The sequence below is a fragment of the Melanotaenia boesemani genome, chromosome 23, assembly GCF_017639745.1.
Source record: "Melanotaenia boesemani isolate fMelBoe1 chromosome 23, fMelBoe1.pri, whole genome shotgun sequence".
Lineage (NCBI taxonomy): Eukaryota > Metazoa > Chordata > Actinopteri > Atheriniformes > Melanotaeniidae > Melanotaenia > Melanotaenia boesemani.
In genome coordinates this window covers 20,116,914-20,142,214 of record NC_055704.1, presented here as the reverse complement: position 1 = coordinate 20,142,214, position 25,301 = coordinate 20,116,914, and the positions used below count along the sequence as shown (strand labels likewise).

Genomic DNA, 25,301 nt, shown 5'->3' with positions numbered 1-25,301 from the left:
ACAAGGTAAGGAAATACTTTTTTGTGGTAAGTTTAGTTGTTGGATGACAAAGCACTGTAATCCAGATTAAGTCATGAGTATTAAAATAAAATTTCAATTACCTCTTGATACTCTAAATGCAGTGAAGCTTTCACATGGGAAACAATGTTTAGTTTACTTTTGTGCTTTATTTCCTAATAAAATATCCAGTGTAACTGAGAGGCGATGTGCAGCAATAGAAAACTGATCAATCTAAGGATAGGGTTTAGTAAAAACCAGGAGCCACTTGGAGTTGAAGAAAATTATATGAAGTCAACAACATTTATGGCTTGAAATCTTCATGTATCATCTGGTGTGAGAGGGTCACAGATGTAATCAGAGCCCCTATGACCCAACTGCTCAGCTCCATTTAAAGTATTAAAGTTGTAATACACGGGGGAGACTGAGGGACAAATGACTTTTTCCTCTGAGAACACCTGGTGCGATAGAAAAAGTTCCCCAACTCTGTAAAAGTATCAAGAGAGTTACTACAAACTTGAAATAAATCTGAAATTGGGTCTTCTCTGAGAAACCTTTATTCCAGTCAGTCTCAGTGGTGCCTTGTCTGTCTTCTAAAACAAAGCTGCATTGCCGAAGAGTTGGGAATGTTTCCAACAGCTGTTTGACATCCGGAGTGACTGGTTCCTGCAATTCAGAAACATATTTAAAAAATAGTTTATTTTTATTTATTTATATTTTTTATCTTTCACAGACTGAGCTAGTGTTATCTGTCCTTTTATCTTTTTAATGCCACAAAAATCACTTGAACTTCTCCAGCTCAATCAGGACCCACCATTGGCTTTATGTTTCTCTTGAGTGAACTTCAATTTCCATATTATATTCCCAGTCTTGAGTGGAGAATAGCCTGCACTGATTTTTATCTGGCTCATTTCTTCTGACCATCCATTACTTCTCAGGGAATGTGGTCAATTGCCCCAGGGTCCTAGAACTGTGGGCCCCCCATAAGCCCCTGGTTTACATTGTGTCCACTGGGTTTTGTAATTGACCAGTAGCTAAATCCCTTCTCCTAGCCATAGCAGCAGTTGTCCAGTCAGTACTTTAGAGAAAACAACCTTCATAAGCTGTACTTCCTCATGTTTCGGTTTTGTGTCTGTGGTTTAGAGTTTCGTAACTAAGTTAGCTAATTAGCTAGCTAGCTAGCAAGCAAGAAATACAATAAATATTCCCATGATGGACAGAGAATATAATATAAATGACTAAATGGTTAAAAAAAAAAAACAGCTGGAGAAAACTGCAAACAAGCTTAATATAGCTTAATTAGCTAATTAGGCTATTGCTACTAAAGTCTGTTAGCAGCAGCTGTCATTTCAGTCAAAACACAAGAAAGCTGGTAATGTTGAAAGAAATTTTGTTTAAAAACAGGAAAAAGTTATGACCTAATATTCTTTTATTTTACTGGTTTAGCTGTTGTGTGCCATTCAGAGGCAATTTTCTTTTATACCCAGACATTACCCTAGCAGTATGTTTGCCAATCCTGTATAATGTGTGAAAATCAAGTCTCACTTAGTTACCATAGATAATTAGATTATTTTTATTGTAGTATGACTTTTTTTTTTAACAAATAAACAAAAAACCCAACAATATACAGCACTTTAAGGTTTGACCTTTCAGGACGATGAAGCCAGAAAAACAGAGCTGACTTTCATCCAAGAAGTCTGATTTCTTGTCCTTTTTCATTACTTCTAATATTTTGTTTTAGAAACCACTGTGACAAAACAATGAGAAATAACACAATATGAATAAATACAGTATTCAGTTCTATATAGCAGTTTATTGATGATTTCTGGGATGTTTTTAAATACTTTTTAATCACTTATTTATACATTTTACATTATTAATTTGATCTTTAGCATTTTGTCTTTACCGTAACTGAAGAGGAAAATTGGATAAATCTCAACAGATAAAAAAATACAGTATGTGACTTCATGCGTAGACAATACAAAATTATAATAACAATTTGAATATACCATATTCTTTTCTTTAGATTTTATGTTAGTAATTGATGTTAAAAGCACAGATCATTCAATAAGCATGATGTTTACAGTGAAGTATTGATGTAAACACTTTGAGGGGTGCTTCAAGAACAGAACAACACCACAAACCCTTTTGACGTCATTAAAACCCAAGATTGCACTCGCATGTATAATGGTGTATCTTTCATTACACATGGCACACAAAGTGGACAAGCTTCCACAAATAGCAACATCTCTTTCAGCTGTATTTGCTGCATTGTGTTTTGGAGCCACTGCTACAACCTGTCAAACTGTTAAAGGCCCCATAAAAGCAAACACTGGACTCAGCTTGTCAAATGGGTCCAGACATTGTGAAAAGCATTTATCCAGAATTACTTTCTGTCCATTCTGTCTGGGTAATTCTGTGTCTTGAAATATCCCTGAGCTGCAGCATTTCTTAAATAGCTTTTAAAACCCCTGGATGGCTGTTTCCATCATGTCTCCATCATCCCATTTATTTATGCACTATCACTAAAAAACGCCACTGATGGCACAACAGAAGCCAATTATTGGCAATGTCTTTAAGCATGAAGAGGGATGGAAAAGATATAACCAGTAATGATGATCAACTTGTCATGTTTCAGTGAAACAAAAATCTCTTTTGTATTCATAAATGTTACTTTGGCCAAAACTTAACTAAAAAGGCATGAAAATAATAAGGAGGTTTTTCCATTTTTCTGCTAAGTTCGTCCATCATTATGAGTCAACAAGGCCAAAAGAAGATAAAACTATGTGCTCTGAGCCACTAATTGGAGTCCAAATAAACCAAGCACACATTAGCATGCACACAGTGTTTATAAACCGGCACTCTGCATATAACAGACTTCAATCTACTGTAAAAATAGTCCATAGTCGGATGTGATATGTAGACATGTACTTTTTTCTTTTACGAATAAGGCATGCCATTATTCAAAACTTTCCATCAGCGAGGGCTGTGGTTCCTTTGTTACTGTCTCATGTAAGAGCTGAGATTGTTACCATGACAATAACACTGCAATACTCTGTGATTGAACAATCACAGAAAGGACTTAGAAAACTTGTAATGTGAATGTCTTCAGTTACCTTTGAGCTTAAAAAGCAAGCTACTAAAGCTAGATAAGAGTGGAACGCACTTTCTCATTACAGCACAAACATGAATGTCTTTACATGGGTTCATTATCAAATAATCCAGCTAGTCAAATGAAGTCATTGCAAAGACTGTGGCTGTTTATCACACCAGAGGAAAAAATAAAAAAACAAAACTGCAAAGAAAATACAGGTTTGTTAATTAGAATAAATCATTTATAGCTGCACAAATCAAAAAAGCTCTGAAAAAGAAGAATTTCCTCTTCTTATTGATTCAAAGCAGAAATCTGTGGGAAAAACAGAGTTCAACATGTCTAGCACATGTTTTAAGTTACCATTAAATAGCAAACTGAGTTATAATTGCTTGTTTATCTACAGTCTGTTCCCAGGCTATATTTTAGGAAACTGAAGACTATATAATAAGAATTAAGAATACCTTGAATGAGTTATTTTTGTCTTTGTTGAACCAGATAATGGTTTATGAGTGGTGCATTGTGTAAGGCATATCATATAACCCACCTAAAAATCCGTTTTGATTTGATGGGGACTTTAGTTGCAAGCGAGGAATGTTGGCCTTCATCTTTGGATTGAAAAGAACCTATTTTTATTGATCTTTGTACCAGTTTTAGAGCAAATTTACAGCATTTTCATTCAGTTTGTGTTAGTAGGGTTAGCCTAAAACAGAAAAATCTCAGTATTTTCCTTTTTTCACAAACTGTTTCCTCCTGTGTGACACACTTAACAAAACAGCAACCCACAAAAAACACTGTATGAAATCATTTGACCCAAGCGGAACAACACCCACATTCATCTAGCTATTTCTTTACTATTATTATTTTTTTACACTAGCTTTGGTTCATATGAGACATCTTTAGTTTGTTAAAATGTTAAAAATCAGAAGAAAAAATTTAGTGGCACCTTTATACACTGAAAGCTAAAGTGCTGAGGCTTAGTTTTAAAACAACTTGCACAATTGTCCATGAGTATTATACATGAATACATACTTATGTCAGTTCCAGAAATTACTTTTTACACAGTTGCCTAAATAATATGTTTTGTCGCCACCTGGTGGTAATATTATTAACACTGCATTTCTTATGCTGCTATAACAGTTCAGATGTAAAGGCCTCTTACATTGTTCTTTCACTCACATATTAGAGTTGCAGGCCTATTAAGTCTGCTATTAACTTTTTAAAATATTTATCTCAGGACAGGTGGAGTTTTTAATTTAATTTATAATTTATTTCCCATTCAAATATATATATGTATATAAAAAAAGACTCAAAGCTGAGTTACACTGACATCAGTTGTAATAATCAGGAATTACCTGAACTGGAGCTAAGCATTTAATCAAATTCATATGGCACATAATGTTCTGTTCAACATTACATTTACTGCCTGGCTTTAAAACACCAGAGTAAGGCAATCAGATATGGCTACGGTTATAGCACAGGTGTGGTGTCTGTTTGTGCATGCTCATGCATTTGTTATTTCTTGTGTATGTATACAAGTATATACGTCAAAACTCCTAAAATCCTCTCATGATACACAGCACACAAATACAGTCTGTTTGCAGTGGTCATGCCAAGGGTCCATGTGCCCAAAGAGCAGATCTGCTGGCTTAGTTTTTTTTTTTTTTTAAATCTGTATCCAGCAACTTCATTTCATCCGTGATTCAGGAGCAAACTTACCCATCTATCAGAGTTCAGACAGCATGTTAAATGTTAGTATGCTAATATATACTGACATCAGTTTAAATTCCAGTCCCAGTGAGATGGAGGCAGTGCAGGGAAGATGCAAAACAGATGCAAGATCTCTCTTCAGGTTTTTCTTTAAAAAAATCTTTTTTCATAAACTGGAAATGCCACTCCAGTGCAGAGCTAAAAACCACTTCAACAGTTGTGGAGTCATTTCTTACGTTTTCAGGGTACAGAATGTGGCCCAGTAACATCCGGTTGCTGGGCTGTCTCTCTGGACAGTTTGTGGTCAAACATAGATGCCTTCTGGATTGAGGCTGGAGCAGACAGCGGTCTGCAGGGCGCGAAGGTCACTGGGTAGGAGTCGAGAGGAGCCGAGTCGTTTCAGAGAGCCACACTCCACCTCTGCTATGAAAAAGGGTATTATCATCAGCTTTGTGTGATAAGTTCTGTAATTGGTCAAAAACTTAAATCCAGGCGAACACACAGAAAAGAAATGGTGAACATTTTTCTTTTAGGAATACTTTTTTATTATTATTTTTACTTTGATCTCTCTGTGAAAGTATTGCAGCATTTCAGAGCTGCTATTAACAAGGTTACAGAGATTGTCAGCAGTCTTGCCTCATCAATGTACCTTTTTGAGGATGCCCACAAGGTGTCACTGTGTCCATACACATCTAACTTCAATGCTTTTGGACAATCCATCCACCAAAATGAGGCAATGACCCATAAAATGGATCTTTTAGACAGGATGATTATATGTATAAGTCAGAGACTGTGTTGGTGTGTACATGTTATGTCTGATCGAGTGTATACCGTCGTTCTCTCCGGTGGGTTGAGCAGGAAGCACAGTGACCTTGGTACCAGTCTGCTGAATGAACTGCTGCAGATTGACCTGTCGAAGCTCTTTTGTCAGCCGCTCCAGCTCCTGCTCCTTCTCCTGTGACAGAAAATACACCATGACAACAAAATGAGGCCTGTGCCTCTGCTGCTATAAGGAATGGGGAACTAAAAAACACACTCAACTACTTTCCAAAGACTTCCAAAAGCAGCCTCACTGAAAGTTTTCTGCAACATGAATTATTTCAGCTGCTGCACTCTCATTTCCTCTTTCTTCATTATGTCAACTTTAACTGAGAAGAATTAATAAGTAAAAACGCAAAAGGGATCATGCTCTCCTCAAGATCCCTCAAGTCATAACCCAAGTGAGACAGCCAAGGGAAAGAGTTGGCTCCAAGATGGTTATGCAACTACAAGGAAAGGATTGCAGACTTATTAGGCTTCTCCTTAATCAGGCAAAGAACACTGTTAATACCCTATCTTCCCTTTTTCATTACCTCATACTTGCCACACTATAATGGATCTTATGGATATACAGAAATTAGTTTGTACCAGGGTGAATATATGCATGGATTCTATGCACATCCCTAAAAATAAAACTTGGCTTTGCTGCCGACATCTTAAGAAGCTTAGATGTCTATGACTTCACCTGCGTGCAGAGGGCTCACTTTTTGCAAAACTATGTTGTCCCACATTTAAACAAATTTTTTAAACATTTAATGAAGCTTCTTCATTGTCTCGCAAATCTGTTTGTAACACCATATTTTAAGCCAAACACTAAAATGGTGTGTTATAAATTCCTGACAATCTTGAGGTTGTGGTGTTAGGTTAAAAGTAAAAAAAAAACAGCTTAAAGCTTTAAACATTAGATTGTGAACTGACCTGTAATCTCTTGCCTGACTGGCAAAGTGAGCGCTCTAACGCCCTGCAGCTGCTCTCCAGCCGCGCTGTTTGTTGGCTTTGCATTTCCAACTCTGCCCTCACTTTTTCCAGCTGGCCTTGCACCTAAAACAGAGCGTGTAAGAAACAAACTCATCCAAATTTCGAAGGAGAAACAACGAAACTAGAAATTGTTCAACACTTATTAGGTGGAGTAATACTGGTTATGATGTGACTGGGAGATTTAAAACTAACAATAAAACTACTGTCTAATTGTTTTCAAATCATGCTTTGAAGCATAACAGGTTTAGGCTTAAAATTGTATTTTGACAATGAGGGTCGTCTGGCTGTAGGAGCTCAATAGATCAACATAGTTTAACACATTCCACTTTGCTTACAGGCTGTTTGTGTTTAGAAAGCTATGATAAACTGGGTGGTACCTCCTCCTCTTTGACCTTCTGGCTGAGCTCAGCCTCTTGCTGCAGCCGCTCCTGTTCCAGGCCTGTCTCCATGCTCTGTGCAATGCATACATTTATGACAAAACCAGCATGACAAGTCTATGTGTTTTATTTGCATTTTAGGATCAATTTGTGTGTTTTTTTAACTAAAATAAAATAACGGAATCATGTAGCTTCTTTGTGATGCCAAGCTCACCTGAATGCGTGCTAAGTACTCTAAAAGCTTGGCCTCGCAGTCATGCACGTGGTCCTGCAGCTCGGCTAGCTGATGCCGCAGCTGCTGCTCGCTCTCCTGCTCGATCTGCAGCTCATTTTCCCAGAATTCCTCCTCCTCCATCTCAGCATCGTTCCTCCTCACCTGCTGCTCCAAAAGCAGCAGCTCATCTTCCAAGTTTCCTTCCTAATAGGAGTTGTTAGAAAAAAAAAAAAAGATGATGTAGGAATGTAAAAATGGAGTCAGGAGTGTATTTGATCTGAAACTTTCTCCAAGTATGGGCAGAGACAGATGTGGTTTTACTCACTTCACTGGCCTCGCCAGTGGCTTCCTCCCAGTCTCGCAGCTCTGCCTCACAGCCCAGCAGACGGCTCTCGAGGGCTTGGAGTTTGTCTCTTTGTAGCTGCACCAGTCGGCCCAGTTCTCTGGCCGGGCTCCCAGGTACAGAAGCTGTTCCACCCCCTCCAACTCTGCTCAGGTTCAGACTCACACCGCCCTGCTGGGATTGTTTGGCTTAAAGAGAAGATGCAGGGGTGGGTGGGAGACATTGAATGGAGAGTGGATTTTTTTTTACCAAAACAAACAAAAAAGAAATAAAAACAAAGTTTGACCACACAACCCCAGCTCCAAAAAGAGTTGGAACACAGTGTAAAAATAAAGTAAAAATAAATTACAATGATGCAAATCTCATAGAGACACAATGGTAAACATCACTATGTTTCCAACTTTATTTGTGCTGCTTCCATCAGATCAAAATGAGCTAATTTTTCCATTAAATAGTAAAATATCTCAGTTTCAACATAAGATATGTTGTTAATGTTTTATTGGGAGTAAAATATGGATTTACGACTTTATTCCAACAGTTTTTATTTGCATTTTACACAGAGCCCCAACTTTGTGCAAGTTGGGGTTGTAGAATAAATATATTGTGTAACAAATTAACCCTTTACCATCAGTATCTCTGCTTTTTCCAAATATTTCCCTCAGACCTCTGGCACCGCCAGTAAAAGTCAGTGACTTGCGTTTGGGCTCTCTTCGTTTAAGTGAGCGGTCTGTCCCTGATGGGCGGAGCTTGGCCAAGGGTGGAAGGCTCTGGCGGTAGAGCCCCCGTTCTGGGACGCGAGGCAGCCCTTCAGAGGTTGGCCGCTCGCTAACAGACGGGCCAGTTCGTTGAAGGATGAGCTGCACGTCACTGGCATACTGACCCCACTTGTTGAGGGACACTACAGGGTTTTCATGTGGAGCCAGGTGACGTTCGGTCTCCCGCCATTTCTCAATCAAAGTGTATCTACCAGTCTGTCCTGGGGAAGGAAAAAAAAACCTCAGATTTCACTTGAAAAAGGCTACAGCTTTATGCCAGCATCTCATCACAAGCAGTACACCACTCCTACAAAGTCCCAATGAATCAGACAGGTGTTTAAATCCAGGAAATAAGGAAGTAGTTTGAAGAATTTAACTTATTTTCATGAGAATATTTAAGATTATCAAACTGATAAACAATACATTCAAGCACTGTTCTCAACAGAACTGGTTCAGTCAAATTTGGACATTAAACACAGAAACCAAAAAAAGTCCAAAACAGAACAAGAATATTCAGAACTTTGGAAAAGTTAAAGTTAGCTTGCCTCATCCTTTCCATAACCAGTTTTTGTATGGCTAAGTTTTAACTCTCTGGGTGAAGGTTTGAAATGACGTAAAAAAATACTAAGGTATTCCTTTTTCTTCATTCTTGTGTCATGTGAGGTCACATCCACGTCATTAGTGAATTGGTGGTCGATATAGCCTGCTGTAGACCAGAGCTTGTGTTCTTATTTGCCTTTTGTTTGAACAATCAGAGCACCAAACAAAACTCAAACTGTGAACAGCATCTCTTATCTTAATTACACAGTGCTAGCCACTTTGGTTGGTTTGAGCTCCACTTTGTTCGCCAGAAATACGTGAGACTGCAAAGGTCAAGTGTAATTCCATCCACTGCAGTCTCACTGGCAGTGAAGTAGCCTCAGTGCATGGCGCTAACATTTTGATTAACAGATATTACATTATTCTGAAAGTGTAATGACCCACCTTTATACACCTCAAAACAATTTGCTCAAACAGCTTAACCTGAACATAAAACTCTCCCCTAGACTGCTTTATCCTTGCCCTGGTGGTCAGCAGCAAACATCAGCTTCTTTGTTGAACGCCAGCCTTTCAGTCTATGATGATGTAACTAACTTTGTGCCTAAATTGTTTCAGACCAAACCTATTTCCTCTCAGCTAAGTTAGACCTACACTCCCAAAAGAAATTTACCAACACAAGGTAGCCTGAGGTTATTATCTTTGAATCTATAAAGCTTTGAGAAAGACATCCTTGACTTGTTTTAAAGCCCCTGTAATGTTTTTATTATTATTATTATTATTATTATTATTATTTCTTTGGTTCAAGTGCTGCTAAGCAGAACTTTTTTATGTTGTACCAGCTGCAGTTGACCACAAAAAGACATTTTTTTAACTTAGATTATCAGTTTAGTGTTGCTTCCGGTTGGTTTCTAGAAATAAAATAAAATAAAATAAACAAACTGCAACTAATACTTGTGCAGCGGATTTAAGTTTTTGCAATGACAGATAAAAAATTGGGCATTCATGTCCATATGAGTGTTTGCTATCAACATGTAAACAACCAGAAAATCATATGTTTTTTCTTTTGCTAAACATTGAAAGCAGCTTTAACACTGTCAAAGGAGCAAAACTAATTCTGTGAATTCTTCCACAGCTCTCCCACGCTTGTGCCTTACTGGCAGATTCAAAGAACTTCACAAGCATGTTGAGTGAAAGAGCTTTACGGTGGGAAAATTCAACTCAACAAGCGGAGATTGTGTTGGCCAGAGGTTGAATGGTTCATGTTTTTTTTAAAGCCCGTGTCCGTGTACTCCAGCATTCTTGTCTGCACACATGTAGATAAGAAAAAAAGACTGCCTATTTCACCCTCACCCCCGTCTTGCACAGTAAGGATCCTTGTGAAAAAAAAAAAAAAAAAAGAAAAGAAAAAGAAAAAAGAGGTGCATTCATCACTACAGCCATTTACATCAAAGTGCCCCTGCCTGAACAAAAGGCACAGTGGACACAAAAGATAGTGAATACCACAATTCTTGCTATGCTGTCAGTCTGATAAACACACACATTTTAACTCTAACCCATCTGATGGGTTGGTGAAAACTCAAGTGATAAATCAGTCCTTCTTAATGGGGCACCGGTCTCGATTTGAAGAAATCAGTCTTGGGTTCACAATGCTCAGAACAGTTCACACAATAACTAACAGTAGAGGCAGAATGCGAACTTATCCGCAACTGCACATGTCAATAAACCAAACACTGCAGTATGACTCATCATATTTTATGGGGCCCATTTATAGTGAAAATCTGTGAACCCTCCTCTCACTTTTTATTTTTTGGTAATTAATCACCTCAAGTGTGTCTGACATCTTGCCTAGATGGAACTCACATTACAGAGTATAACTTGTGGGGATTTATCTTAAAAAAATTATAATCTTACGCTCCTTTTTGTTGGATTTAAGTTTAACTCCAATTTTCTCATCAAATAATTAGTAACACATTGCAGTCAATCTGTCTGAACTCACCAATGGCTTGTGCCAAAGCAATGACCACTTCCTGGCACGTGGTGAACTCCGTGACCCCGCACACAATGCGCTGCACTCCGTCCACCCACACTTTCAGCTCCATGGCCTTCATCCGGAGGCCCTCATTCCTCCAAACCACAAGGGGGAGTTATTAGCGTTCTATTTCCATCCTTAAAAGGCAAAAAACGAGTTGAGTTTAACAGTTAGGGACCACAGTAAACATACATCAGTGTTAAACAATGATTCATGTTTCTGAATTAATCTTGGATTATTAGAAATTAAAATTTTAACAGTACTTCTAAGTTTAGCAGTAAGAGAAACCAGAGACAGAGTGACAGCATTAGTCTAAAGTCTTGAATTCATTAACCCAACCCTAGCTAAAATGAAAAAAAAAAATCACCCGGCTAATTATTATTATTCATAAACCATGTTCTTAGAATTTATTTAACTTTGTGGGACAACTCCTGGAAGTTAGCATAAATAAATAAATAGGTAACTGTAACTGGTAACTGTGTTTGTCCAAGAGCATGTGATGCACTTTTGCTGGAGGTTTCCACAGACACAATAAACACTTGCACCACTTTTGGTAGGTTGTTGGCTAGTAGGACATATTTTACAAGCTGATTTTACAGTGAAACAGACTAGACTGCACCCCAAGGGTGGCAATGTAGATTGCATTTCAAGTGGGCTATAACTGAACAGAAGAAGACCTTGTGCTAACTGGAAAAAAGACTCAAAGAGGAAGAAAAGCAAGTGCGATGGACATCTACAGTAGAGAATCACTTTGATCTTTGGGACATTATGTAATATCTGAGAAGACACTGCTCACTCACATGGAAGGTTTAATTTATGTTTTTTTTCAGACAATCATCAGGAGCACTTATGAGAGGTAAAGCTGAGAAAAAATTAACAACAACAGCATGAAAAAACAACAAGTTCCAGCAAAAACATAACTGTAGCTTTTAGTATCGACACTTACGCAACCTCCACAGCCATGGAGAATGGTGTCACATTTTGCCCAGCCATTCCCCAGTAATCACTCCTCTGATCATCCACACCTGTCCCTGATCATCTCACCCTGCCACATTCACTCCAGTCCTGCACTATAGCCAATCACTCTCTGGATCCCTGTCCCCCAATCTCTTCACTAGTCCTTATATACCCCAGCACCACATTCACTCCCTGTCGGACCTTATTGTTGCTTCATTCATGGAATACTCCACTTCCCCTTTACTGCTCCGTGGATCTTGGATAATCTGTCTACTCCTCTGTGCCTGCCGTTTGTAAGACCATTTCTTCAATTCATCCGTATTCTAATAAAATCTGTTTAATCCTTCTACTGTGTCCTTGAGATCCATGTGTAACAAGTGGGCTCCGTGGGCGGTGGGGCAGGACACCTTGACACTCTCACAACTGCCATGTCCATCAGCCCCAACAAGCACCAGTTGCCTGGAAACCACCCATCCCCTGGCAGAAGTCCCACCTAACAACCAGGAGAGCCCGGCTACCCTGGAGAGCCACCCACTGTAGGCCAGCTCAATGCCCAATGCCCCAGCCAAGTGCCCAGGGCACCAGGATATCCTCAACCCTCCACCCACCCCATTTACTTTCTCTCTGATATATTCTAAATGCAAATTTTTTAAAATTCAGCAAAAGGTTATTGACTATACCAGAGTGTAAAAACAGTTATTTCTAAATCAATACTGGGGGCTGGACTAATGCTAGGTTTCAAAATCCTCATATTATTTACAGATTCATAGCTGCATTTGGGGAATCTAGACATTAGATTTAAATTATATGATGTAAAAATAATAATTTCAATTCTTTAAGGTGTGCCACCATAGCCACCAAACAGGCATTTAAGATCATGTTAATAAAAGGAATGTATAGCAAAAACAATTTAGACAGTTCAGGAAGATAATTTGATGAGAACTAAACTCTGAACTTTGAACAGAATTTCTACATGCATAATCCATAAAGCATAAGGTTTTGAGGTTTTTCAGCCAATACTTTTTGTTTTATGGCTATCAGTTTTACAGTTTTGGTTAACTCTGCTCCATAAATCAATCCCCAAACGAAACGATCGGTTTTAACAAGCCCAATGTTCACCACAAGCTAAACAAAGGGGACAGTTTAGCAACTGAATAAGCAGGTGGCTCCCCCAGGAGCTGCTGGAAGCCAACATTCATTGTATAAAGTAGGTAGGTAGGTACAGCATGACTAGCTTACTCGTTAAGGAGAGTATCTCCTTCATGATAAAAACTTTGAAATGTGACCAATTTGGAAAGGAAAGAATTGTAAAACATTAACGCAGTATCATTATAAAACTATTCCACCCTACTTCATCTGTTTCCAGTTATTTCCCTAAATGACTTCCCAACAACTTGAGAGAACAGAATGGGAACAGCTAAAGCTCGATGTCAACACTTGTTCTCTTGAATCATATAATGCTGCTTATAAGCTGCTGCAAGAGCAACCCACGTTGTGCAGCACTTGTAACCGTGTGATAGAACTCTTCCAATATATTTTTCATTTGCTGGTGTTCAGTGCTGGAAAGTGTGCGTGCACAAAGAATGAGAGTCATTTTCAAACTGCTGACACAAGCGCCTCAGCAGTGAGGCAGTCATTATGAACCTGGCAAGGCCTCAACAGCAGCTAGAGCAACAGAGCAGTGAAGGAGCAGGTGCCTAATGCTCAGTTTTGCAACCCTAGTGGGTTGAAGTGCTCCCTTTCTCCTAAATGGGCCATTAGCTTAGCTGTGATCCTTCACATCCATATCACTTGATATGGAATTGAATCACGTTCTATCTTCATCACAGCTGGAATGGGAGTCCCATACCTCATGCAACTTAACTACTTGTACCCCTCAAGATTTATTGCCACTAAAAATGCATCATATTGCATACTCATCTGCACTGAAGGCATCTAGTAGGGGTGTGGCAGGATGATTTAAATTAAAATTCTTGTTACTGTCAAATAAATTAGATTGCATGAAAGGAGCTTAGTGGGATCTGAGACAGAGTAAAAATTTTAGCAGTTACAAAACACTTTATAGAAAATTGTTGCCTCGTTTACCCACCAACAATAATAAAGCTGCCATGCAAGACGCAGGCTCCGCAACTGTAAGCAACTTTGGTTCGGCGGCTTTACCAAGCACATTTTGGCACCATGTGAAGGAGCTGGGAGATCAAACTACCAACCTTGCAATTAGCACACATGCTGCTCCGCCACCTGAGCCACAGCTGTCTGAGGCGAAAGCTCAGAGGGACAGATGGACAAGCAAAACAAAGCAGGTGCTCCATGTATAAGAATCAACTCTGGAAACATGCGGTGATTGCTCAGTTATTCTCTCATCAGTGAGGTAACAACCAAAAAGAGTTAACTGAGTGAAACAGTTCACACAAATGTCTGACATGGCTTCATGTCAGCCTCCTAACAGACCTGCAGGACATCTTGAAACTTTCACAACTGTGGCAAATGTTGTAATTGAATGCTTATTGATGCACTGAGGACACAAACTGGTAAATGGGATCTCTACCTCTCTGTCCTACACACACATTTATGAAATGGCATCTGAGGACAACAAGCATCTGTGTGAAAATTCACACATGTGATATAATCTTCCATCAAACCATGACAAAATAAGCCAAAGAATAAACTATCTTTATCAGTTGTGTTAATAGTGAGATAATTCATGTCTAAGTGTGACAAAAGCAAAAGCCAAAGTCCATAAATTAACGTGAAGGGCTGAGGTATTAAGCTGGAAGAAGCTTTGCTTCGATGATTCTCAGACAAAAAAGTGACACTGAAGATGTTTATTGTACCATAAATCACATTCCAGTTCATTTTATCTGAAATTGTTTAGTTACAGCAACAATAAGAAAGAAACACAACTAAAAAGAACAAATATAAACATAAAGATATAAATTAAATAAACAACACAGAAAGACTGTGTTCAAATGATGGCACAATAATGTTACGGTAATTTCACATCACAACATACGTGATGAGACTCGCCACCACAGACTGGAAGAACATCTTCAGCAACAACTTGCAATCATTGAAGGATTTGAGCTTTCTTGGGAAGTAGAGTCTGTTCATCCCTTCTTGTACACAATATCTGTGTTGATCCTCCAGTCTAGTCTGTTGTCCATGTGCACACCCAAGTATATATAGCTGTCCACAACCTCTACCTCCTCAACCAAGATCCTGATGGATTTGTGCCGGTAAACTCAATCACCATCTCCTTTGTATTGTTCACATTTAGAAGGAGATAGTTCCTGCTGCTCCAGTCCCCAAAGTGGTTCACCAGCTCCCTATTTTCCTCCTCATGTCCATCTCTGATACATCAGAACCTCTCTGTGGATTTAGAACTTTGAAAAGCGATAATAACCATAATATGGCTACAGCAGTGGTAGGCAACTCAGGTCCTTAAGAAGCCACAGTCCTGCAAGTTTTAGATGTTTCCCCGTTTCAACACACCTGAGCCATGAGCAGAACTTGATAAGCTGTTTGATCCATTTAATTTAAATCAAGTGTGTTAGAGCAGGGAGCCATCTGAAACTTGCAAGACTGCAGCTCTCTAGGAACGAATTTGCCTACCCCTGGACTAAGGTAAACCTGCACTTTCTTTCCTTACTGAGTGAATGAATGCATTACAATATTCTGTCTCTGCCCAAATTTCCATCTTAAAAGGAGCAGTTAGCAACACTCCCTTGCTGGACTGGGCAGAATCCCAGCTAGCGCCACCTGTGGCTTGCTAGCTTCTCACGTTAATAGTTCCTCGCAGTTAATGCAAAAGTAATCACAATTGGTTCCTCAAATTTTTTTATAGACCTCACCTTTCTGAGAATGTAGGTGGGATACTCTGCAGGTTTAAAAGAAAAATCCTAGCCACAACACTGACGGCTAATTTAGCTGCTTCTGACATCTTGAAAAACATTGTAAAAGTTTCTAATGGACATGTTAAACTTGATATTTAGTGAAGAGGGTTTCATATAATTGCAGACCAGTTGCAGCCCTTTCATAAGACAAGTATACCCATCAATCCAAGATAAACAGAAAGTTTTGAGTTACTTGCTCTTTGTGTAATCCCACTGTCATTTACATATGTTTCATATACTAAAATAGAGCACCTCTTCTCTTGCTTGTTAAAACACATAACTAATCAGCAAATCAAATAGCAGCAAGTCATTGCATTTAGAAATGTAGACATGGTCAAGACGATGGCTGAAGTTCAAACTGGGCAACAGAGTGAAGAAGAAAGAAGATTTAAGTGACTTTGAACAGAGCAGAAACTGCTCATCTATTGGGATTTTCATGCACAATGATCTCTAAGGTTTACATTGAATGGTCAGCAAAGCAGAAAATATCCAGTGAGGAGCAGTTATTTTGACAAAAATCCCTTGGAGGTTGGAGGAGAATGGGCAGACTACAAATAACTACTGGTTACAACCAAGAACAGGAAACTGTTCTTGGTTGGCTACAATTCACACAGACTCACCAAAATTAGACAACAGAAGATGGAAAAATGTTGCCTGGTGAGATGAGCTGTGACATTCAGGTGTTCAGGTCAGAATTGTTCATAAACACTATGAAAGCTTGGATCCATCCATCTATTTTTACATCACTTTATTAGTACTTTAAACTTTTGTAAATGTTATTACTTCCTCCACCACTGCTTCTTTACTCACAGGCTGACATATGCTAATAGATGTTCGCTTTCATCAGAAGCAGCACATACTGCCATAGGAGCAGGCAGCTGTGCAGCAGCAGATGTTCATATATTTTATCATCCAACTGAGCAGGGTTATGGCTCCATAGCTTTGATCCTGAATCCTGAATAGAGCTGTCTGAACTACTTAGATGTTCTCAGTAGGCGACTCCAAAGGCAATCAGTCTTCCAAGGTTATAAAGGTTATAAAACCTCTGACCTGGAAGTCTTAGGGCCAGTTAATGTCATGAACTGAATTCTATGTCTAAATATACCAACATGGCTACCTAAGTATGTTTCCTTGAGGACACAAGCTTCCATTTTCTTTACCCTGCTGCTATGCCTCAGCCAACTTCACTGCTCGCTCTATGCAGCCATCACCACTCCTGCTCCCAGTTTTCACTCTCAATCTGGTTCTAATAACAGATATTCTGATGCTAGTGTGTGAATAAATAAATAATTACACCAGCTACAGAAATTATTATGCTGCAACATGGGTTTCTATTTTGGAGCAGCGTCATTTTAAATGTGTAACTCCATATTTAGATCAGCTCAGTAAGCTGCGTCCACACAGTTAGTCAGAACCTGTGGGAAAGGTGCTGCAACTGCTGGAATTTCCTTTTTCATTTGTCACTGTTTAATAAATTACCAGACTTAGTGCTCCACATTCCAACTTTACCCAGTAATCTATTCACACGGGATCCAGCTCTTTAATTTACGCACACACATACTTTTGACATAAAACTAGAAAAATGGGAGCATGTATATCTGCTATAAGTTCATATAGAGTTTAGTGTAATGTAATTTAAATGGTTTTCTGTCTAAACTTAAATTTAAACTGTGAGCTTTGTTTACTTCTCTTCATTTTTATTCTCGTGGTGAAGAAAAAAATAGCAGAGCTGTAAGGTGGAGTTGTTGATTTACCGCTCGATTTATGTTCCAAACCTCTATGGTCACACGCTGTGGGTGGGGACCGAAAGAATGAGATCACAGATACAACCGGTGGAAATAAGCTTCTACCAAATGGTGACCAGCCTCACCCTTAGGCATTAGGTAAGAAGCTCTGACATCTGACATTTCTCTGCATCAAATGAAGCCAACTGGGCATCTAGTCAGGAGGATGCCTTTCAGACACCTTGGGAGGCGTTTTAGGGATGCCCCACTGGGAGACGCAGCACCTGCTGAAAAGATCACATTTCTCTGCTGCATCAAAACACCTAGAAGTCCCCACAAAGGAGCTGGAGGAGGTGGATGGAGTGAGGTCTGGGAATCTTGGTTCAAGCTACCACCCAATGGATGGATAAATCTATCAATATTGGCTGGCTTGCTTAAGTATTTGAATTTCTGTGCAGATATGTTTGTCCCCATTTCCATGGCTTCTAATAGCTTTCTGCCTTTGAAGATGTGCTTTATAGACTTTTTACATTTTCTTCTTTTAAATGTATGGATTCTCTTTCCTTTCTTTTAAAGCCTCTTTCTAGTCACAGCAGGTCAAGACCCGAGAGAGAATTTTTAGAGACAGGAGCTACAACAGAGCATTTCAAACGGAGAATGCTCTGCAAAAATGTAAAGCATGCACATTTAAAATACTAGAGCTTCCTTTGTCTGCAAAGGCAACACAGAAATGCCCCTGCCAAGATGGGTTCCCCTGCAGAAACCTTCTTGGTGTGATGTGACAGTGCTAAACACTTGTACATCCTCAATAACAAATGGACGTTTGCCCAAAATTAACTTTTATGAACCAATATCAGCAAAAGTAACAACATTCCTCCAACTGAAGCTGGACTGCAAACTTGCTCTCAGCATGCTGTAAATAAAGTGTTACTGCAAAACCTGGAACTATATACAGATGCCAATTAGTACAAGATGCTACAAACCAAAACACCAAACAACCAAATAATTACAAGAAAGAAGAGGGAAAGGGGTAGACAGCAAAATAACAAGGATTTGTGTTGGTTGAAATATGAGGAAAAGAGCTGTGGGCAGGAAAAGGTTGCTACTATCAGTACAAATCCTCTTTTGCCGCAGCCATTTGGTTTCAGACATGAGGAATATTATGCTGTCTGGGCTGTAAACCACTGTGCTAATCTTAGTTGTGACTTCAGTCTGCCTCCCCTGAAGTTTCATTCTCAGGATGCCACAAGAAGGCGGAGGGGATGCAGGGTGACAAGTCAGGGTTCCTTAATAGATTTTCCACAAATAAGGATTTTAACTCATGACAGGAATCAGAAAGTAAACCCACTAAATGCTTGTCTAATATCTCAGAAAGGAGCAATGAAAGTAGGAAAGTCCTATCGTGGAAAAATGTCAACGTTTTCCTTTCACACAGAGTTCAAGTCTGGTTTTAAATGCAATATACTAACTAAACAGATAATTTCCTGTCATGTTCGGCTCATTACTCTCTAAATCCCTTGCTTGATTAAAGTTTAAAAACTCATTGATTCATTTTGAGCTCCTGATCCTTGCCATGTTTTTTGCTTGACTACCAACAAACAGAAAATCATTGCCATCAGAATTCTGATTTCTTCCTTTTAAACACAAAACGCAGATCACTGCATAGCTTTAAAAACACAGTGTCAGTGCAAAAATGTAAATACTGTAGTTTAGACTTGGTAATGAGTTGTGACTTTTTCTAAATAGCAGCCAAAATGAACAAACAGTTCAACACAATGATGCAATCAGATCCTGAATTTTTAAAGAGGTTGTGACAGCAGGAGGGGTCCCCTGCAACAAGTTGTGCACAAACAAAAGAGCATGCTGTAATGCCTGCAGAAGCCCACATGGCAGCATGATTGGATGCAAACAATCCCTCACCATGGCGACACAGCTCTGGCTTTGTCCAAGCTTTTTACACACATGACTGGACTGATCACAGAGCACAGTCTGGGAAACAGGACCAAACAATTGGCGACAATTAAGAAGTGAACCTGTGCTTTGCTGTCACTTCCTCTTTGTCTTCTTTCAATGCAGGCTACGAGAAAACATGGGAGGTGTATGCTGCAGTGGGGTTTCTTAAACCTAGGATTAAATGGGGGGCTGTTTTTTTTTCTTCTTTTCTTTATAAGGGACCATGTACAATTTAAAACATAAACGTTGCCATTCGATGCATTGTACCAGAGTTAGCCTTAATTCACATCATAAGACATAAGAGTCTTAAGCTTGGTCTACAACTAGAGAGAGCTCAGTTTAAGCTGGAATTTTAAGTCCAGTAAAGGAAAATATAGCCCAGACTAAGAATAAATAACAAATAGACTATAATTAAGTCCTGCTTATACAATATGGTTATTCTGTTCCAAACACTTAGAGGTGCATAAAAATGATCTGTTGGTGAAATTCAACCATCTGGTAACAAATTATACAGGATATCTACCAAAATAAATGCTGAATTTTTTTTTTAAATATTATATTTCTTTCATTTCAAAAATGAAATGTTCCTGTCTCACTCAATATCTGTTTTCATCTTCAAGTTTCCACTTTAGATGATCCTAAGTTGCTTATTGAAACTTTTGGCCAGATCCAATTTGAACAGCTAACATGCAACGAGGTTCAAACATTCAAGCTTTAGTTAAACTTTGTCAATATTAAGTAGGCCTAAGGTTTATTGAGCATTTTATAAGAACTTGTACAAATACACTGACATGACTCTTAAAGAGTTGTTCCTTCCTGAAAATTTAACAATAAAACTGACATGCTAACAACTTTGTCAAGCTGTACAGAAGCCTCACAGTGTCAATGCTAATCACTGCTAGCATGTTTAAGTTACTTCCCATTAGCTATAGCATTGGAAATACTGAAACAAACTTGAAAAGTCTCATGATCAAGTAGGTGGAACAAAAACAAAAGACTGACTGATATTTTAATCTGTTTTTGTTTGTTTGTTCGTTTATTTTTTGGGTTACCAAACTTTAAATTTGAAGCCAGTAGCATGTGTGTCATCACCTTTTCTTTTAGTAAACAATCTGTAACAGGTCTGCTATGCAACAGCCCAGGGCCTGCTTAGTCATATTTTTTTGTTTTGTGGTGCACCAAATGTCAATATTGGTGTGCCACAGAACAAACTATGTACAGTTTATTTCAGGACCCATGCTTTGCTGTTTTAATACATGTCAAATGTGGCTTTGCATTGTCTTGCTGAAATATGCAAGGCTTTTTCAAACATCAACAACCCATCATTCAGCAGACACTAATGCTTATTTTATACACAGCTATGGTATTGACCTCTTGGTTATCAATACAATTAGGTTTTGACATGTTTAACCAGATATTTTTAGAAATCTTTTCATTTAAATCTAAGGTTTAAATAATTCGACCCTAAATTACATAAAATGTTAAATGAAATTATTTAAAAATTAGCAGATCATTTCAATCAATTTTTTATTTTAGGATTTTAAATATGATAGCTTAAAATAAGTCTGTTGGCAGTCCATTCAGCTATAGAGCAGACAACTCACTCAAAAACACATGTGTCAACCTCACAATGGCATGAGAGGGAAAGTCAAAAGATTACTGAAATTTGGAAGATTAATTCTCCAGGGACCATGGCTGTGCAATATTTCATGCCATCCTGTCCTATTGTTGTTGAATTACTGCAAAGTGAATGGCATTTGTAATCTCTAGCCCCATGCTGGTAAAGTACAGCTAAAATAGCAACAAGAAACGCTAATGTCAGCAAGAATTTCAAATACAAGAAGCAAATGAAATTAGATTTCGACCCTTGTCCTCAGACAAGATGTCACTTTCCTTGATGGAGTGTCCTGGAGACGCAGCTGCCCTCACTTATACAGTAATATACTCATGACTTTGTGCTTTGGAGTTGGCATGCAGCCTTTACCATTGCACTCATCATTCCTTTATCTCTATACTGAAAGACTGATATGCATTAATGCTATTTAATTCCATGAGAAAAATACATGAAGTAATATTTACACCCGTATTGCCTCCTGCAGTTTTGTGCATTTTTTTACAACATTTTCATCTGTGAGATGCAGTTGTGTGCTGTTGAATGTAAATCACTTTTATAGACTCCTCAAGCATTAACTTTATCAGTTGAAGACAATGACATGGCTCCAGATTTTGAAAAAGCTTGAATAAGCTGAGTGAAAAGCCTCAGGAAGTAATCAGACTGGAAGGCATTGCATTCAGGCACTGTCAGTCATCTATTCTGTAAAACACAATGTATGATTTGACTGGGCAGACACAAGCCTGCACATGCAGCTTTTTGGAGGGCAGTTTATTTCAAGTCACGTAAATACAGGTTATATGGTAGTGGGCAGGTATTTCTCACCATTTCTTTTTCCCCATGTGTCAAAATACAGTCTAACAACATTAGAAAATAAGTTATATGAGGATTATATTTATTATTTTTCCACAGCTGCAGGGAATGATCACCACGTTCCAGCCTCAAAAGTTAAAACTAATCAGATTGCTGGAGACAATAAACCTGTAAGGCTGGCAGATAAGCTGACCACATGGCGGTGGGAGGGAGAGTATGCTGAAAAAATAAACTGCACTGGATTTACTCTGCTAAGTCTGTTAAGAGTTTTCCATTGCAGTAGCATGCAGACATTTGCTGGATCTTAGACACAAATGCATGGGAGGATAGGGCTACTAGATAAAAATCTGCTAATTTGGATGATGTATGTATCTTTACATCACCCTGTAATCAGGGTGATGTAAAGTTTTAAAAGGAGGCCACCAAACCAAAATGGAAGTGACATTAACAAAAGTAACTTTCAGTTTGTACAAATTTTGTTCCTTCATTAGAATAAGACGACGATACAATCTGACAGCAACTTCCTTTATTTCCTTCTGGGAAGCCAATCAATTAAGCTGGAAAAAAAAAACGTTTTAAAGAGCTTATTTTTCCCCATGGAAACTGTAAACTGAATGTTTGGGTTTCATCATTTTGCAGCTACATATCAAAGCCCAAGTTAATAGTCACAGTTTTACAAATTGGTCCAAACAGTAAAAGAAAATCAATTGTTTACCAAAAACAATCCATAGAAACATTAATGCACGAGGCATTATGCTGGGTCCTCTTTCCAGTAAGAAAAAAAGATCTTACTGGTATGATTTTTAAAAAGAAAATAATGTAATATTATAAGTCGGAACATATACACATGTAGGTCAACTAACATCAGTCCATTAGTGGATAAATATGTGCTGCATCTTTGTACAGCACAATGGTCCCACAACAAAACACGCAAGGACTGTAAAAGAAAATCCATGCTTCCATCACACATGTGCTTTAGGGGCTTTTTACTCTGCTGTGGCTGCATGACTCGGTTGAAGGAACTCTTGTTTAAAGCCACTGCTGAGTGAGCGCTTATAGCCCAACTCTATTAAGAGAGTCATCATTGCAGGGTTCAGCAGATCCACTCACACACACTGACCACTTACTGAGACACACTTCCTGTTGGCTCATGGATGTGGCATTTTCGATCTAGGTGTAAGCAACCATGAAAAAGGAACTAAATCATTAAGTGTTATTTTTCTGAGATATTTGTTAGAAAACAGAAGGGAGTATATATACGCCAAGGAAAGTTATACAACAGCTGACCAGTTATCAGCAACTTTGTTATATGATGATTTGCATGCATAAAAAGCTCAAATTAACTGTAAGTAGCCCATAATATGACTTGAGTTCATCTTCACAGCTTACACCTAAATGGATTTTAAATTCTTGACGCAAGTGACTGACGCACTGAAGTTACTCTGCGCAAATCTCAGCCACATACCTCGTTTCAGCTGTAGCGCTCTCTGTGTGGCAGCATCTACTCTCGTTATGTTCTGCAGCCTCCGTATATCTCACTTGAATAAAAACCCAATACTTCCCACAGGCATACGTAAAGCGAGCCAGTCGTTGGAGAACCTCCCCAGTTAATCCGTGCCGATCGGTGCCTGCAGAGTCAACCGTGTGCGCACCTCCCCACCTCTAAGAAGCTGTGCGGATGTAAACACGAGCCCTTATGGTCATCGGACATCCGACAAGGGGCTGAACACATCTGCTGCTTACTCAGTCTGTTAGCAAACTGCTCTGCCCATCAGCGCCGAGGTCCTCACTTGTAAATTACATTGGAACAGAACTGGGACACCGCAAGGCATGATGGACCAGTTAAAGCTGCAACGCACTGCGCTGGCAACGCATGTGGACCGGAATCCCTCTCAGATCCAATGCAGTCACATTCTGGCTGTGGACGTGAAGCGCAGTAGGACATGTGGCGATACACGTGTTCCATTGCATTGAAAGGACGAAGAAATTTAAGAAAATAACGAAAAAGAAAAGAAAAAAAAAAGATATGAAGAAGAAAGTCACCTAAGTGACTTTGAACATGACATGCTTATTGGTGCCAAACGGGCTTGTCTGAGTATTTCAGGAACTGCTGATCTACTGGGATTTTCCACACACAGCCATCTCTAGAGTTTACAGAGGTCTGAAAAAGAGAAAGTATCCAGTGAGCAGCAACTGTCTAGACCAAAATGTCTCGTTGATATCAGAAGTCAAAGGAGAATATGCAGACTGGTTGGAGATGATAAAAAGGACAGACTGGGTGCCACTCCTGTCAGCTAAGAATAGGAAACGGACTTCAATTTTAGCAGGTTCACTTAAAACAGTGCCTGGTCTAATGAGTCTGAATTTTAGCTCCAACACTCAGATGGTTGAGTCAGAATGGCTTTGTATCCAAATCTGCCAAATCTGCCAAATCTGCAGCAACTGTGTGATGCTGTCGTGTCAGTATGGAACAAATTATCTGAGGAATGTTTAAATCTTTGCCACCAAGAATCAAGGCAGTTCTGGAGGGAAAAGGGGGTCCAAACTATTAATAGCAATATTTACATAAACTGGCTGCTGAGTGTTTATTGTAAAAAAAAGAATAGGTTCATGTATTGTACAATGCATTGCTAATAATCCATATTCATTTGAAAGTTTTACATTTCCTTTATACTCTTACAGTACCTTAGATTGACCTTAGTTATTAGCTTCAGACATGAAATCTGACTTAAAAATCTTCTTGAGCTCTCCCTCCTTCACATAAGTCTCTAATATTAATCCTATTTTTATTACAGCTCTTGTCATGGACCTGTTTTTACCCATATGTGTTTGCCCAAGTCGTCGACACCTGACATCAAAATCCAATTGGGGCAGAAAATTGTTCCAAAGTACAAAATAAACCAAATGTAAGATTCAACATTGTTGTTATACAGGCCAACCAGCTTGTATTTTTGCATATTCTCTGGTGTCACAATACAGTTAATCAATGGTTTTATATAATCATTTTGTCACATATAGTTCCTATAAAGGATTTGTTTCTGTAAAGTCAGCCTTGGTAAACACCTGGAGACTCGGGCTCTTAAAATCACCGGCTAAGTTTGCAACCTTGGAGTGTTGATAGACTCAGATCTGACTTTCAGCAGCCACATCCAAGCTATCAAGACAGCTTTTTACCAGCTCAGAAACAACAGAATTAAAAGTTTAGTCTCCCAGAAAGACCAAGAGAAACTCCTCCATGCATTCATCTCCAGTAGGCTGGATTACTGTAATGGTCTTTTAACAGGACTTCCTAAAAACAGCATTAAACATCTGCAGCTCATTCAAAAAGACTAAGCGATCTGAACACAGTTTTGAAATCGTTACACTGGCTTCCAGTCAGTCACAGGATAGATTTTAAAACCCTTCTGATCATTTACATCCCAGAACGGATTAGGCCCAGAATACATCTGTGATATGTTCAGAGAATATAAACCTAGCAGAGCTCTTAGATCCAAAG

At 38.9% G+C, this 25,301-nt stretch overlaps 1 protein-coding gene across 3 annotated transcripts; it reads right to left on the bottom strand.

Annotated features, from left to right (window-relative positions):
* Positions 1–1,790: 1,790 nt before the first annotated feature.
* Positions 1,791–23,659, bottom strand: rassf8b (Ras association domain family member 8b). Of its 3 annotated transcripts, none has more exons than XM_041977994.1 (9): positions 23,271–23,659; positions 10,821–10,990; positions 8,155–8,505; positions 7,512–7,717; positions 7,187–7,390; positions 6,973–7,047; positions 6,536–6,658; positions 5,630–5,753; positions 1,791–5,218 (listed from the first exon to the last, which is right to left on the bottom strand). In XM_041977994.1, exons 2-9 carry the CDS (start codon positions 10,930–10,932, stop codon positions 5,103–5,105), a joined length of 1,311 nt encoding a protein of 436 aa, XP_041833928.1. In that variant the 5' UTR covers positions 10,933–10,990; positions 23,271–23,659; the 3' UTR covers positions 1,791–5,102. The 3 variants fall into 3 exon arrangements, with proteins under 3 accessions (XP_041833928.1, XP_041833930.1, XP_041833929.1); XM_041977996.1 differs by lacking the exon at positions 23,271–23,659 and adding an exon at positions 11,800–11,838; XM_041977995.1 differs by lacking the exon at positions 23,271–23,659 and adding an exon at positions 11,654–11,792.
* Between the last annotated feature and the right edge of the window lie 1,642 nt (positions 23,660–25,301).